The sequence below is a fragment of the Hippocampus comes genome, unplaced genomic scaffold, assembly GCF_001891065.2.
Source record: "Hippocampus comes isolate QL1 unplaced genomic scaffold, H_comes_QL1_v1.1 scaffold623, whole genome shotgun sequence".
Classification (NCBI taxonomy): Eukaryota; Metazoa; Chordata; class Actinopteri; order Syngnathiformes; family Syngnathidae; genus Hippocampus; species Hippocampus comes.
The window spans coordinates 35,547-53,206 of NW_017805336.1; the positions used below are offsets into that span (position 1 = coordinate 35,547).

At 42.0% G+C, this 17,660-nt stretch overlaps 1 protein-coding gene and 1 long non-coding RNA gene across 3 annotated transcripts in view; both read right to left on the reverse strand.

The window, feature by feature from the left end:
• cdk10 (cyclin dependent kinase 10) overlaps nucleotides 1-7,568 on the reverse strand; it is a 22,183-nt gene extending 14,615 nt beyond the window's left edge. The window contains exons 1-5 of one of the 2 annotated variants that reach the window (XM_019871734.1): nucleotides 7,412-7,568; nucleotides 2,713-2,785; nucleotides 2,555-2,626; nucleotides 2,241-2,343; nucleotides 806-887 (exon numbers count right to left, since the gene is read on the reverse strand). In XM_019871734.1, coding sequence (XP_019727293.1) covers nucleotides 806-887; nucleotides 2,241-2,343; nucleotides 2,555-2,626; nucleotides 2,713-2,785; nucleotides 7,412-7,498 — 417 coding nt within the window. In that variant the 5' untranslated portion in view covers nucleotides 7,499-7,568. The remainder of the gene's footprint in view (nucleotides 1-805; nucleotides 888-2,240; nucleotides 2,344-2,554; nucleotides 2,627-2,712; nucleotides 2,786-7,411) is intronic. The other variant, XM_019871735.1, reaches the window with a different exon arrangement.
• A 3,992-nt stretch (nucleotides 7,569-11,560) lies between these two features.
• Nucleotides 11,561-13,592, reverse strand: LOC109516915 (uncharacterized). Its single transcript, XR_002168451.1, has 2 exons — nucleotides 13,416-13,592; nucleotides 11,561-11,791 (listed from the first exon to the last, which is right to left on the reverse strand). It is a non-coding gene; the product is annotated as an uncharacterized LOC109516915 (long non-coding RNA).
• Between the last annotated feature and the right edge of the window lie 4,068 nt (nucleotides 13,593-17,660).

Here is a 17,660-nt window from a genome sequence, read left to right on the forward strand (position 1 = left end):
ATAATATATACGTCTTTTGATTTCAACCAATCAGTGCCGACGCAACGACGTCACACACCCGACGTCACACACAACAACAGCTAGGCTAAGCTAGCCGAGACAACACTCCAAGTCGGACGGACACATTTTTCTGCCAATCTGTGTGTTTCCCTTTTTGTCCAAATATATTTTTTACGACAACGGTCTTGTCCATGGTGTCTTTTATTTGTTCCACTGGGGTTTAGCAAGTGTGTTTATAAAGAGACGAAAATCTCTACTGTTACTAGTGTTAGTGTCTCAACATTGCTACGCTCCTGAAAGCAAAACAACGAACTCAAACACGTCTTCGTTGAATGTTGTCAACTAATATCCGGATTAATTTTAGGCAAATTTTCCTCAATTCTCCGGAGAGATTTTCATAAAAATTTGAAAAACATGGAATTCCGGGAAAATCCGGAGGACTTTCATCTCTGAACACCCCACTAAGCGAATTCAAGAGTTTTTTTAGGGCCGCCAATTTTGATTTTTGGATTGAAGAGACAGCAGAAACCTTGATCAAAACATTCTATCATAATGTTTACAGTAGTTTGATGAAAAAAAAAATAAAAATTGTTTAATACCTCAAATTTCACGTCATTAAAAAAATATAAGGTTAGCTTGTTTGGATACTTCAAGTTGAGTTGTACAGACATTTGTTTAATCCACAAAGTATAGCAAGACTCAATAAAGCTGTACAAGCTACCCTGAGCCAAGTCATTTCATTCACTGTTGAATTAGTCCTTTCTTTCAAATCACAAATCAAGTTTGACATGAGGTTCTGCCTTACCTGCGCTTCAGAGAATGGTGTCTGAATGTTTTCCAGAAGACTGGCCAGGTCCTGCTCGCAGTAGCTCATCACAAGGAACAGACTAAACATGAAACCCAAAAAAGACAAACATTTTCAAGAAGGGGTGCTACATGGTATGATGGAGAGGAGCGGAATGTCTAACTTGATAATTGATGCATTTTATTTTTTTCCTTAACTTAAATTGGTGCCCTTAACCAGCGTACAGATTTGAATAACACACTACCCACACTCACAGCTGAGGTTCAGTTAATTTATTGCCTGGTATACCAGTGTGTCAGTAATGGAGTGTGTTTCATTCAAATACATTCCCGTGTTTGGTTAACATGCAGATTAAGATGCCCTGTGATGCTCGCAAATATATTTCATGACAATAAATTACTGTGGAATAATGAAGTCCAACATCTCTATTGAAGTTGTGCATTCAGAATTTGACAATAATTTGATAGGGAATTTTGCTTCTGAAGTCAAACAAAACTTAACAGCAAGACAATCAAGATGGAATCTCACTGGAATGCTACTCAACAAGCAACAAAGAATTTACTGCATATTTTGCTTTTTCTATGGCATTTTGTGGATTCCTTTCGGTTTTCTTTGGAGAGGGACTATAACGGCTGGTGTTTATTGTTCTGATGTTGTTGAGGCTGGTCACCATTTGGAAAAAGTATCCCAAAAAGAAAAAAAAAAAAAAACACCAGTCGTTATAGTCCCTCTCCAAAGTTTTGAAACAGCAAGGTCTTAACCCTTGCATTTTGTTATATCCTGAAGACGTTTGGGACGGCACGGTGGTCAACAGTTTCGCACGCCGGCCTCACAGTGCAGAGGTCAAGGATTCGATTCCGGCTCTGAGCTTCCGGTATGGAGTTTGAGTGTTCTCCCTGTCCCTGCGTGGGTTTTCTCCAGGTACTCCGGTTTCCTCCCACATTCCAAAAACCAGGCATGGCAGGTTAATGGAGCTAACCAACACAGCATCAGTACAGTGTCGATACAGTTTGTGTAATGTGCCAATTCACTCCTTGAGGTATCATCAACTCATCACTAACAATTGGGTCGGGTTTTGAGGGGGACCCACCTCTCTGAAGGCGTCTATCGACAGCGTTTCATCTTTTTAAATGGACTTTTACATTCTCCTAAATAACAATGTATAACACCATATTGTTTAAATTGTTGCCCACTCGGCATCCATTGCAGCCTGTGGTAATCCTGGAAGGGGCATTCTCCCATGTGCGGCCCCTTCTCAAGGTTTCTCATTTTTCCCCATAAGTTTTTACTTGCCCTCCTGGGGGTTAAGCTCAAGAGACGTCTTTAATATTTGTTAAATGTGGGCATGTTAAGTCCTTTGAGACATTTTGTGATGAAACGTTATATCAATAAATTTGACATAACATACTCCACTTGTTAGCTTTACAATGCTAACCTTTCAAGATGGCTGCCCACAACAACCTCCTTTAGCTCCACTATGTTGGGATGTCGGAGCCTCAGCAACAGTGTGATCTCTCTGAGGCTGCTGATAGGAATCCCTGACACACACACACACACACACACACACACACACACACACACACACACACACACACACACACACACACACACACACACAAACAAACAAACAAAAAGGCCCTATAAGTGTTAGCACGTACAAATGTGAACACTCTCCAAATTATAAACAATTTGAAAATAGTTTTGAGTTGAAAAAAGAAATGACAAAGACACCACTGACTCTGGATTTACCATCTTTTTCTTTATCCATTCGAACCTTCTTCAGTGCTACAATTTCATCAGATTTGGTGTCACGAGCACGGTCTGTAGGAAAAATGGTAGCAAGTCATTTGACAGCGGGGCTTCAAATTAGAACTGCATCTTCTTTCTCAGATATGGAAATGACTTACAAACAATGCCATAGGTTCCTTCCCCTATTCGGTTGAGCTTTTCAAAGCCTCGAACACTTCTGCACATCCCAAACTAGGGTGGGCAAAGGAAAGTTACTGTTTTGAAACCAAAGGGCCATTAACAGGCTCAGAAAACAATGGCATCCATTGAAATTTTAAACAAACAAACAAACAAAAAATTTGAAGCAATTTAAATCAAGACTACCAATAGATGAGCAACAACTATTTTGTAACTTGAAAACCATCCTCGCCTATTGGTAAATTTGGGCATAGCAATTTTTTTTAACTGTAAAACCAATATATTCTTAACTGTCAACAATAAAAACATCCATTCATCTATCATCTGAACCTCTTATCCTCACAAGGGTGGTGGGCGTGCTGGAAGATATCTCATCTGACTTCTGGTAATAAGCGGAGCACAATCAAAACGGGTTGCCAGCCACTCACAGGGCACACATAGACAAACAACCAGTCACCCTCATAATCACAACTCAGAACAATTTAGAGTGACCAATTCACCTTCCAGGCATGTCAGTTTTTAATTTTGCCGTGACGGGCTGATGTTATTTTGCGATGAATGGCTCTGATTGGTCAATCGCCTGAGCAAGGAATTCCGGGGCTTGCCGTGAATGGGTTATTTTTGCATGATGTGTAGGTTGCCATATTAGGGCCCGACTGGCTTCCACATTAACTGGCTCTCGTTTCCAGATGTGGCTGTTAGGACAAGGCCAGTCTAGTCACTTTGCATTTCCTAATCATTACTTTACCTTCACTTAGTTTATTCATTTTGTTTTATAGGTTAAGAACTTTGAACTTGTAGTGCCTGTTTTATATTAGTATTGTACTAACTTCATGGAATTACATTAACTGATCATAGTTCAGGGAAAAAATGGTGTATGGCTGTCAATTAGTATTGATATGTAGTGTCTATTTTTTTACTAGCATTGTACCATTTCTATGGAACTACGTTAGCTAATCTTAGATAGCAGGAAAAAGGGTGTATGGTTGTCAAACAGAGAAACATATAGGCCAAAAGCAAGAAGTAAATTGTAGATTGACGACACTTGTTAGCCAATTACATGTCAAAGAATATGTAGGGGAAAGAACTGAATGTATGACGATACTTGCTAACCAATTTGCAATGGTCTTCATGAGACTAGCAAGAATGCATGCTACATTGTATTAACGAAGCCCCATTGTGTCGGCGAAAAGTGCATGGGCAATAACCATTGCACGTGTTCAGTAAAAATACATCGGGCCGCCGAGCCGACAAAGACATGCCCCATTGTGTTGGTGAAAAGTGCATAGGCGATAACTGTTGCCCATGTTCAGTAAATTACATCGGGCTGCCAAGCCAACGAAGACACAATCAAATCTAAAGACTGTATGAATTGAGTTGCCATGACTACAAGGACACGGTAATATTTGAAACCCACATGCATTCACACAAAGGCCCGGCAGGGGCCCCCATTATATTTTAAAAATAAAAAACTATTGTGACACCATTATAATTCAGAACCAAGACATGAAGTAATTTATAGATACCATTAAAAACTAGCTAACGAAGAAGGCCACAGCCAATCAGAATCACACAACGCATTATGATACTATTAAGAGTTGATAAATGATCAAGAAACTACCCAATGAAATTAGAGGGGTAGGCCCCTCATAACGCTATAAAACCTGTGTTTAACTTCGTAGAAATTCAGAGTTTTCTGATGTGCACATCTGTACCTCTCCGGGTTTTTGATTGAATAAAACTCGTTTGTGACCAGCCTGCACCTCGGCCTCTGGACTGAGTTTGTACTTGGTTTTTTGAACGATCCCGGCATCAAGCTCAAAGAAACTTCTGGTGTATCCCCCGGTCTGCGGCTCAACAAAGGAACGTCTGTTTTCTTCCTTGTGTCGGCCCTCCTGATCCCTCGGCCGTCCGCCCGGGAAGAGGCGGAACGCCTCGGCGCGCCCCTGGTCTCCGGGAGGAGGCGTGGGTCCGGCTCCGGGCCGACACATCAAACTCATGAACACGAAGCTCATTTTTAAAATTAATTTGACCTCTTTTTATTATTACCCTCCTACTCATCCTTACCCTAAACATAACCACTTTTTTTTTTTGTGTGCGGCCCTAATCATTTTGTCAATTATTTTTGTTTCACAAGCTACATCGAAATTGTTCAACTGCATGGCTGTTCAATTCTTCAATTAATACGTGAAACAAAACGGCTCATTTACAACTCACAACTGGCCACAGGAAATTAGACATTAATTAAATAATAATAATAATGATGGATGGATGGATGGATGGATAGATAATAATAAAAAAGGTACTGAACACAACAGTATTCGAACCCGTGACGCAAAAGAATAAAGCAACACCTTTGGGACCACTCTACCTACACAGTACCTCACGAGTAGACACACTATAAGGGGTGCAGAATTTGCACGTCGGTCAGTGCGATCAGGCCAGCCTCCACTCACAAAGTTGAAATCAAGCCAGCCGCCACAACGATTATTAATATTGTGCATTACAGTAATCTGTCGCCGGCTAGCGTCGTTGGCCACCTTCAAAATACAGCCAAACCTCGGTTTTCGAACGTCTCCGTTCTCGACCAAATCGGTTTTCGACCAAACATTTCGAGTTTTTTATGCCTTGGATTACGACCGAAAATCGGTTCTCGACCAAACTGAGCACACTTGAATGCGCCACTTGACTCCTCTCGCCTTCCTAACGCAAAGAAGTGACGCTTCCTCGGGTAGACGAGGAAGTGACGCTTCCTCGTGTAGCATTCCATTGTGAGCAGACGTGTTCAATAAATATATATTTTTTAAAAAGAGCATGGTTTCGGTTTTCGAACAAATCGGTTTTCGAACAGCCTTCTGAAACGGATTATGGTCGAAAACCGAGGTATGACTGTAAAAGCTTTCCAACTAATGCATGCACGTCAGTGGTTTGGATTTAATATAATGTTATAAAATAAATTTTCAGCGGTCAGGCAGCGATGAGTTTAAAGAGATTTTGGTCTCTTTATAAACACATTGGCTAAACCCCGGTGGAACGAAGACTCTGTGGACGAGACTACTGTTGTCGTAGAAAAATATATGTATTTTTACAGAAAAAGAAAAGAAAAGAAGAGAAACATACAGATTAATGGAGAGCGTGTCCGTCTCAACTAACTTAGTTGTTGTCTCGGCTAGGCTAGCTTAGCTGTTCTCGTAGATCAAAGCTCTTTGATGTGTAATGTCCGTTGTGTCAGCACTGATTGGTTGAGCAAAAAGACGCACGCGTGCGTACATGTCCGCGCTGACGCACACACAGGAGAGAGCAGTGGATTATTGACTGCTGAGTCGCGCTTCGCTCGAGTGGCGTTGCTATAAGTTCACCCAGGGAGAATGAAAACTGTCTCAAAATAGCACAAATAAACGTACTTTAGTTGCGATAGAAACAGAAGTTAATGTTAATTCCACATCATTGACTAAAATGTTGTGTTTATTATTTTACTTTATGTGAACTTTTACAGCTGCAGCTGTTGTGAAAGCACTACATAAATCAGGATGTATTGTATTGTAAAATTACATCTGGTTTAAAAAAAAAATGAAATGTTGCATCAGATCCTAATTAAAGAATTATGGCTCGATACCCATGGTGGCTTAGTGTGCCCCAGACATGGTCTGATTGCGGGAAAAAGAAGACTGAATTTTTAAAGATTTTTTTTTTTTTTAATTCAAGTGTAAAGGTCAAAATGTCAAGATTTCAAAGGCTTTTTATTTTGAAATGCAAGATCAGATCTTAATGAAAGTGTTATGGTTGGATACTTGGGATGGCCTAATGTTCCCTAGACCTGTTCTTGTTGCGGGACAACAAAAACTGAATTGTTAATATATTTTTTTTAAATTCAGGTGTATAGTTCAAAATATCAGATTTCAGAGGCCTTTCATTTTGAAATGCAGCATCATATGCTAATGAGAGTACAGTACTGTGGTTGGATACCTGGGGTGACCTGGTGTTCCCTCTGCCTGTCTGATTCCGAAATAACGAAAATGTATTTTCAATTTCATTTTTTTTAATCAGGTTTAATTTTAATCATTCATAGAGTGAACGTTAACTTTTGTTTCTATCTCAACTTCAGAACGCTTCTTGCGTTCCCTGAGTGAACTCACCGTTACCCGACGGAGGAGACGTTATTTTATAACATTATATGAAATCCAAACCACTGACGTGCATTCATAAATTGGACAGCTCTTAAATTTGAAGTGGCCAACGCCGGCTGGCCGGCGGCAGATTACCGTAACGCACAGTATTAACAATCGTTGTGGCGGCTATCTTGACCTCAACTTTGCGAGCGAGGCTGTCCCGAAGACAGTTGGGATAGGCTCCAGCACGCCCCGCGCCCCTTGTGAGGATAGGCGAACAGAAAACGGATGGATGGAGTGGAGGTTGGCCTGTCTGGCCTGACCGCCATTGTCGTTCTCGGGGGATTCAAGGAAATCGCTGGGTGGCGAGATGCCGCTCACTGTAAAGAACCACTGCGTAAAAACATTTTCAACGCTAACACGGCACGGAGTTTTCAGTACAGCAAAAGGGACTACTAACAATTTTACTCACTATTTTCAGAGTACATATGTAAATAACTACCACTCAAGATTAAGTGAAATATCACTTATATTTGGATAGTCCAAGCATTTGTCATCACTCCGTACTTACTCTATCATTTTTGGGCACTGTGAAAACTTTGTTCTTCAGCGATTTGAGCCGTATCGGCCCCAGTTCTTCCTCTCCGGTGACGTCCATCCGACAGTGATGGGCAAAACAAACAGGGAGCTTCAACGCTTGCGTCGCGTAAGAGTGGGCGTGGAAAATGAAGTCTTGTTTCGAGGCGCGTGTCAGTGACGTTTTATCACGTGACCAGTAGACTCTGACGTCTCGTTTGAGGCTGTTTGTGTCAAGCGGGAAAAGTCACGTGACCAGGTACACCGCGTACGGTAATTGCTTTCGCTCATTCCGTGTCACAAGCGGTGTGAATCTGGCGCCCACGCAGAGTGACTCCCAGTTGACGCGTTCACCAAGAGAGAGAGAGAGAGAGAGAGAGTGTGAGAGAGAGAGAGAGAGAGAGAGAGAGAGAGCGATTGTGAGGAGTAATTGTGAGTTATTAATCTTGAGTTAGCTATGAAACAATTTGTCATTCAAGTAGTTATCCAGTCATTCATTTATAAACCCAAAGATAGAAAATGATTACATTGTCATTCACACAGTTCAGTTGTCCATAGATAAATAGTTGTGATTCAGTCAGTCAGTTTAGTTGCAGTGCAGTGTGTACAGAGTATTAGGATTAGTTTAGTTAGACATCTATTGATGGTCGGAATTTGTAGGGAAGCGAAATTACAAGCTTTCACATCAAATACAAACTACAATACTGCTCACTGTGCAGCGGGAGTCCTTAAAGAGCCAGTATGAATGAAACACAGTGGCGGTCCTTAAGGGCCAGCAAGGCCTTCTCTGCTGGCCTAAACATTCTCAGAAAAGTAAATTTACTTTTCTGAGAAAAACATAAATTTGTTATTGACATTGACATTGCACAAACACAAACAGACTTGCTGGGGTCTGTGCATGAAATTGGCAGTTTCCCCTGGCAGTTGATGTAGTCAGCTGTGCATGTGACATGGGCAATTGGAGACCGACTTGCACCCACTGCCTTTTTTGTCTGTTTTGGTAGAAGGCGGACCGGATGTCGTGTCCTCACACTCTGCACCTTTCTTCATCACGCACATCCTCATTCGCCTTTAAAAGACGTTCTCTCTCGCTTCATAGTCTGTTTTGTCTCGTTCTTAGTTCCACTTTTGTCATAGTACAGTAAAACTCCTCTACAACGAAACCTGCATGTGCGAAAATACCCCCAAGTGTGAAAAAATCTTCATGCATGAAAGCCATTCCCTCTTTTCTGCTTCCCCCTACAACGAAAAGTCCCCCTGTTGCATAACACGAAATCCTTGAGGATCACTACAACGAAAACAAGCCTACCGCAAAAGTAATCCAACCTCAGCCTGCCACCGCCACTGCTACTGCTTACCAAGGAAATGGCAACAGCAACCACCACACTGGTTTACACATGTGCAGTAGTCCAGGAAGTATTTGTTATTGTTCGCAAGTGGTTAGAAATTTCACGAGTAGTTTCAGACACAGCACGAACTTTGCATTGCTTGGTATAAAATGGCTACAAAACGGACCTTTGCAGACCAAAGCTCTTCGCAAGGAGTGAAGAAAAGAAAAGCTTTAACACTTGAAGACAGGATAAAAGTCATAAAGATGAAAGATGGAGGAAGCAAACTAAAAGACATGATGCAAGAAATTGACAGAAGTGAAAGTGAATGTTGATGGTAAATTTCGCAATTTCTTTCCCTTTTTTTCTTTCTACGTTAGCTATATGAAGTGTCAAATAAGTGTATGCTCATACTTTTGCACTATTGGAATAAAAATAAAAAGTAAACATAAATTGTGTGTGTGTGTGTGTGTGTGTGTGTGTGTGTGTGTGTGTGTGTGTGTGTGTGTGTGTGTGTGTGTTTACGTCTTAGATAAAATTTGCTGTTGTGAAAAGTCCCCTGTTGTGAAAAATTTCTGGCTGCACACATGATTTCATTGTAGAGGAGTTCTACTGTAAGTGTTTATTATCCGGTGCTATTCTCGGTTTCGTCATTTTTGGTATGGGATTTCGCTTGCCCTTTTGAGACAAGCACTTTAGGTTCTCGTTTTTTTTTTCCTTTGCCATTTGCAAGCGGTTTTATTTATTGCGTTTTCTCCTGGTTCATTGTTACCAATGTCATTGTTAGTCCTTTGTCGGTTTTGCTTTGTACTTTAATAAATTTGTGTCAATTGGTCTACGTTTGTGGGGTGCACTCTGATTCCGGAGTTCGTATCACCCATTACAGTACCGTGCTTCCGGGTGCGACCGCCCCCACACACACACACCAACTGGGGTGCCATTAAAATATTTTTAAGGTGATAATTATTATAATTTGTTCATCGAAGTAGGAGTGGTCAGTACTCAGGAGTACTGCGCTCTGACCACCCCAATTTAAATGCAAATGAGGAATGCCACAAGGATTGGCCGGGAATAAGCTACTTCCATCCCACAATGGCGCACAAAGGCTATGTTCAGACTGCAGGTTTTAAAACTCAATTCATGTTTTGTGTAATCCTTCACATTGCATATTATTTGCAACCTCGGTCAGTCTGGTGTGAACCACATGCTCCCTGTGTCACGTTGCGTACAAGGCAGGAAAAAAGAACTGCTTCGTATGCAACAGAGCGAATGAGAATAAGTGGATCCCCGAAGTAGCAGACACTGACAAGGCCTTCGTCTCAAAAATAATATTTATTACAAACGAAAACTCCGTCTAATGGAAAACAGAAAACGCTGGTCAAAACAAGAACCAGGAAATAATGTAACGCGAAAAAACAAAGCGCTTGCAAAAAACGGCAAGGAAAAAGATAAGACAATTTACTAGGTCAAGTATGCGTTCTTAATAATCCCAATGGGATGACGAAAGTGTAGCAAACAACAATTAAATACGAATAAGGTTTACGAGCATGGGCAATAACAGTGGCACGGCATGCAATACTCCGGCAATGAGTCGGAAGCCGGAGTGTTGAGGATTTATGTTGTGTAGCGCTCTTCCTCGCTGATTTTGTTCTGAAGGGACATGCCGGATGTATATATGAGATCACTTCCGCCTTCCTGGTTCGCTGACGCATACTCATGGCCACAGCTCGTATTACGCCGCGCTGCCGAGTTGACCTAACCCAAGAGAATAAATATGCCTGAAGTGATCATCTGAACGTGTCTTATTGCACGAGTATACCGGCCACTCTGTCGTGATACGCACCGCCTCCTCAACACGGAGTGCTTAGATATAGCATGTGTAATCATTGACAAATAGGCAGCAGGTGTGCAGGCAGCAGAATGAACGCCTGCCACCTGCTGCCAAATACAGAACATGACACCCTGAAGAAAAAGACATCGTCACTCACAATGTAGTCTAAGTAAATATGCTCCAGCATTTTAGGAGCTAATGTTTTTGTCATCTCATATCTTCAGAGGAATGATGCATGAGAAGGTAGAAATATTTTGGGAAAATGAGGAAAGGCTTTTCGAGATCCTAATTACTTGGAAACCTCTACTAAAGACGACGTCACATTATTGTCATGTGTCATGAATGAACTGTCTGTGTGACTGAATTACTGCTATCACCACAAATGTCCATTTTATGTTTTCTGTCTCAAGTGGGATTTAATTAATGTCAAACATAAAGTCAACACTGTTACCCATAATATCTTTGCAGATTCACAGACAATTGTCAATCTCCCCTACCAAGCCATCTATCAACTGAGCCAGTGAGGAGTGCATATCGGACTTTTAATGATGTATAGGTTGGATATTTGCAACCTGTCCATTCAGACTGCAGTCGCGTTGCAACAGGTATCTATGTATGTATGTATGTATGTATGTGTATGATGTATGTGTGTGTGTGTGTATATATATATATATATATATATATATATATATATATTTTTTTTTTTTAAATGTGTGTGTGTGTGTGTGTACACACACACACACACACATAAAACAAATAGGTTTGTGCTCACTGTCAGTGGCACGTTCATCCATCCATCCATTTTCAACACTGAATGTGTTCACGTTCCTGGGTAAATAGAAGCCAATCCTATCTGAATTTAGGCAAGTGGTGGACTTCACCCTGGGCTGGCCACCAGTCAATTACAGGGCACATATAGAGATACGAAAAGGGAAATGAACCTATGCTGCTCAGACGGAAGTCAAGGGAGTGAACCACAACACCATCAGTGACACCAGTGGTAAGCCTTTTAATCACTTTCGCTTCATGAATTTTTTGCCAACAACAATGGCTGCTGAGGGGGGCCTTCGCTCTTTTACAGCATCAGCTATAGTGAAGTTAGATGAGGAGGCATAGATGTCATCTTGTGATGGAGCAGTGATGAGAATGGCAGGAGGATGTGACACAGAGTCAAAATCTGAGGACTCACTTTGGGGCTTTGAGGATGAGGGCATCTCTGAAACAAAGAGGCATACATTTAATGCCCTCAAACACCAAAGGAAAATGCAACATTTTGCAGAATAAAGTACCGGTAATTGATCTAACTTTATTTGATTACCAAACATCAATGTCTGTCTTTATAATTTCAATATCATCGTATTATCATTGTTAATATCTATCACTGGAGTTGGGCTGAAACTTCAGACATCAAAACTTGGTAAATGTGATATTTTTTTAACAAAACTTTACAATTGGACAATATACACAGATGCTATTTTTACATATCATTACACCAACCTAAAGTGTGGAAAATGGCTTGCTCTCTTTGTTGCAATGTTTATGTTCGAATAAACATCCCTTTTTTGGTCTCAGGAAAAGTGGAGGGACAAAGATTCTTTTTGACACCAATGATATGCCGGGTATTTCATAAGTCTATGTCACTTGACAAAAACTCATATCCTAGGAATCAGCAAGGTAGTAAGCCCGTTTGGTTGGAAAAGTAAGTTTTCTGCTGCGATGATCTTCTCAGGCAATTGTTACATCACAAATCGATGTTTTTAATATTTGTGTAAAACCCGAATTGCACTGATTTCTTTGCTTTTTACTGATAATTCCCTGGAAAGGAGAAGGACTTGTGTCTTGAGAGTTTGATGACAATGAGTCGTGCAGACATATTCAATTCAGATATCAGAAAGGAATTTCAAAGCATTTGGCAAGAAATGGAATACTGTTTCAATGTATGCCATGTAAACCAAGTGCTTGATGTTGAACATTTGTGAAAATTTTAATCTTCAATACAGTATTAGGTAACAAAGTCACACAGACTTAAGAGAAACCTATATTATTTATTTTATGACTAAATTGGCTAGATAATTGAGATCCTCTCACTGTCCATATTGTTACAATGGACTGATGTGCAAGTAAGGTAAAGTTCATTTTCTCATACTGTGTATGCGCGCGCGCACGCGCATACGTGTGTGCGCGCGCGTGTGTCTGTGTGTGTGTGTGTGTGTGTGTGTGTGTGTGTGTGTGTGTGTGTGTGTGTGTGTGTGTGTTGCTATTCATATCTTATGAAGAGCAGCAACAGCTTTCAAATAGGATTGTACTAATTTGTTAAGCGAGTTAGCTGTGCCACATTACACAGTATTAATACGTCGTAGACTAACAATAATGAATGTAATGATGAACAAATGTATTTATTTTCAATATGAACATGTGTTGAAAAGGAATTAACATCATACTAAACAATTTTTAAAATAATATATTTTTAATTACCTTTAATTTTGCTGAAAAAAACCCGAAAGGAAAAGTTTTCATTTCATACATAGAACCAAGTCATCACACACATTTAGACATATAAGGAATGTGTCAGAGTGAAAGGGGCGAGCAAACAGTGTTGTTAAGATGCACAATTCACTTATACTTGGTATAATGGTTGGTACAATGTAGGTTGTATAATAAATGGAATTCAAGCTGCAGTTCTAAGTAAAACATATTTCACAATTTATTACTGCTAATATTGACTCTTTGACAATACTGTATTGCAAAATCAATAAATTAAATTACTACGTACAAAGTCAAACTAAAAGAAACGAAACATTTTTTAATGTAACAGTCAATGGGTAATATTTTTTTCTAACCTGACTTTTCCTCCTGGCTTGGTCCAGACCCCATGAAGCTTCAGTTAGCAAGTGTGTGGTCCATAAATGCCCTCATTTTCATATCAACCTAAAATTAAATCACATTTAAAATTGAGTAAAAGCTGCATTAAAGAGCAAATTGGACTGTTCATGCTCGACTACATCTTCCTGTCGGTCACTGCCTATCTTATGAACACTAATCCGGTGTTCTACGAATTAGTAAGAGTGACTTGACACATTGTAATAACAGTTAAAGTGGGCCGATGACTGCCATTCATAAACTGGGGCGAGCAGAGACCTTTGGATGAAATGAAAAATCTCATTATTCTGTCTTGTTTGTTTTGGGGTTTTTTTCAGTCTCCAGCTGTAGAGTAGGTGTTCCCTCATGAGCCTCACCTGTCTCTAATCATGCCTCGTCACCAGCTGCCGTTAAAGCCTGACAACTTGCTGTCGATTATTAAGCCTTGCTCACGACTCTGTTCTCAAGTGCTTTGATTCTCAAGAGATTTTCGGTATTTTTCCTCATAGCCTTTGTCTAGTATTCCTAGTAGTTTTGCTCTGTAATTGGTCTCGGTTTAAGTTCTTTGTGTATTGGTTTCTCTTGCTTGAGTTGCCAAGCAATTTACGTTTTTCTTGCTCCTTGCCTTTTGCAAATGTTTTTGGTTTGTTCTTGCCATTTCCTTGTTCTTTGTTACCAGCATCCTTCATTGTACTTTGTCGGTCTTGTGTTTTTATAAATGAATATATTTTTGTTCATAGCCTCTTATCTCTGTCTACACTTGTGGAATCCTTGTTCTGTCCGGAAGGATTCCGGACACCTTACAAAAGCGGGGCCCATGGATCGTTTTTTTGAATTTATTTTATTGTGGAAACAATATAAATATAACATGCACAAAATGACAATTTTTGGCCATTTAATACAAATATATAGCTCCCAACTGAACAATTGGTTATGCAAATTCGGAGATCCTTTTGGGGAAATGTCGGTAGAGGGACCACCAAAAAGGTTCTTCTTGAAGGGCAGAAATTTAACTTGGAACAACTTTGGAGTGTAGAACAGGTTTGTCATCAGACTTCGGGAAATGTTGATAACGCCAGACTGCCCCAAAGTCATGAACGACACCAAAAGCATAGCGGGAGTCAGTGTAAATGGTGACAGTGCTATTCTTGGCCAAGACTCATGCCAGAGTGAGAGCCACGAGTTCTGCAGCCTGTGCTGAGTAATGAGATGGGAGAGGAGAGGACAAGATGATGGAGTGGTCATCCACCACTGCAAAACCCGCTCGAGATATGCCAGAGTCGGGGTCGTAGGAGGCAGAGCCATCAACATAGAAAACAAAGTCAGGGTTTGACAATAGAGTGTCACAGAGATCTGGGCGTGAAGAAGAAATCTGCTGGAGTTCGGCCATACAGGAATGAGGCTCTCCATCATCTGGAAGAGGAAGGAGAGTAACGGGGGTTAAGAGAGGAGCACTTTTTGACGGACACATTTGGGAGGCCCAAGAGAGTGGTATGGTATCACAGCCAGCAAGCAGCAGACAGATGACCAGACCACTGTTCTTGGAGGATGGAAGCCACAGAATGGGGAAGAAACAGAGTGAGAGGAGAGAAACCGGCAAAGTCCCAGGAGGAGTGAACGGCCAACTCACAAGTGGCCACAGCACGGAGAGATGCTTGGACGCCCCGAGCGACTGGGGCCTCCAAGGGGCAAATCTTGGAAAAGTACTCAATAGGGCGAAGGGCACCCCCATGGGGTTGGAGCAGAACAGACGTCATGCACCCAAACAATTCGTCCACAAACTGGACAAAAGGCTTGGAAGTATCCGGAATCCCAAGTGTGGGTGGTGGTCGAAACTAAAGTTTGCAGGTAGAATTTGGGATTAGTCTCAAATACAGCACAAAGTAAATAGCTTGGACTGCATCTGTTCAAGTCTGTTAAAAAACAAAAAAATCCATCACTTGGTATCGCAACATCCACTACAACGGCTTTCCTCTGCCCTTTATCTATGATCACGATATCTGGTTGGTTCGCCATTGCCGTCTTGTCAGTCTGATTCTGGAAGTCCCACAGGATCTTCGCTTGGTCATTCTCCACCACCTTTGGAGGTGTTTCCCATTTTGACCTTGGGGTTTCCAGTCCATACTCCGCACAGATGTTTCGGTAGACTATGCCAGCCATCTGGTTATGGCGTTCCATGTAAGCTTTCCCTGCCAGCATCTTACAGCCTGAAGTTATGTGTTGTATCGTCTCAGGTGCCTCTTTGTACAACCTACACCTTGGGTCTTGTCTGGTGTGGCATATCTGGGCCTCTATGGCTCTGGTGCTCAGGGCCTGCTCCTGAGCAGCCAGGATGAGTGCCTCTGTGCTGTCCTTCAGGCCAACCCTCTCTAGCCACTGATAGGACTTCTTGAGATCAGCCACTTCCGTTATGGTCCGGTGGTACATCCCGTGTAGGGGCTTGTCCTCCCATGATGTCCCTCTTCCAGCACCTCATCCTCTGTCCCCCAATATCTGAGACATTCTCTGAGTACGTCATCCGTTGGAGCCTTCTCCTTGATATCTTCATGGAGCTTGGATGTTTCATCCTGGACAGTGGCTCTCACACTCACTAGTCCCCAGCCTCCTTCCTTACAGCTTGTGTACAGTCTCAGGCTGCTGGATTTGGGATGAAACCCTCCTTGCATGGTGAGGAGCTTTCGGGTCTTAGCAACCGTGGTCTGAATCTCTTCCTTTGGCCACTGTAGAGGAGGGGAGCTGTCCATGTCCTGATGGCCCTCCTTGGACACAGGTTCTTTTATTTCTCTGTAAGGTGGAAGAAGACCCAACACCACGTCGTCTTTTCTTCATTTTATCACAACGCAACACGACTCGATTCGGGCTCCTGAGAGTTTCAGATCTCGTCAGGAAGTGTAGAAAAATATGCAGTCATGAGAATATATAGAGACAATATGATAATGAGAGGCGGGCAGTTATGCCTCCATGCAAATCCCGGAGACAAAGAAATGAACATGTCATCTGACCCGGCGTGGCTGGAAAAAGTTGGGAGTGGTGAGGTGAGACCGGACCACCACTACCCACTATTGTCTTTGGTCTGATCTTTGACGTGATGGCAGGAACACAGATGCTTTAGATAACAGTTAGTCTTTTGATGTCAAACATGCCCTCTGGAGGGGGCCCTAAAAGTAATGGGGGTCGAGGGGCACGAAAGGTGATTGTAATCACAGTGAGCAGTAAATACCTCCAACAGCATTCTACATTCTTTGTTTTCGTGTTTGAACAGAACCAACAACAGAGTGGGGCTAAATAAAATCACAGTAAGGAATAAATTCCTTAACAGCCACCTTATTATTCCTGTAGGGCAGCGGTGGCCAACCAGTCAGAGACAAAGAGCCAATTTTTTTACTGTGTTTCTGCAAAGAGCCACATCATACCCTTCCTCGCATACACGAACACCAACTTCTCACGAACAACACGATCGCGCACGTGCAAACATACACACACACGCGCGCTCGCTCGCACACACTCACGCGGGTGCCCACCAGTTTACTTGCGCACATATGCACGCACACCACGATGAGCAACAGTCGGAACGGGCCGAAAATCAATGAAAGCTAAAGATACAAACAAACAAATCTTTTTTTTCCTACCCATTTCTTCCTCCCACCCCTTGCGGTCGACTTGGGACCAGTTCGCTGGCTCCCGGTCGATTCTGATCGACGTATTGGGCACCCCCGCCTTAAAAGCACGCTGACTAGCTTAGCACTTTGCGCCATTGTTTGCTTTCTCCAGTAGATCAGCAGTTTCTGAAATACTCACACCAGCCCTCCTATCACCAACAACCATGCCACGTTCAAAGCCACTCAAATCACCTTTCTTCCCCATACTGATGCTCGGTTTGAACTGCAGGAGATTGTCTTGACCATGTCGACATGCCTATATATTTCTATATATATAGCTCAGTTGGTAAGGCATCGGTTTGGCGTACGGGAGACGGTGGTTCGAATCCCGCTTGGGGCAAAAATGAGCACATAACACCATCCAGTGTGGGTCCTTGGGCAAGATCCTACCTCATACAATGATGAGAGACAATAAAATGAATGACATGCCGGCTCAGACGTCGCCCGGCCAAACAAGGTCTGCGTCAGCTGCTGGGGAACCAGAGCACCTTGATGAAAAATGGGCTACTGGAACAAAGCGGAGATGGGCGAGATGCGATAACATGGCTCTGTTGGAATGCTACTACT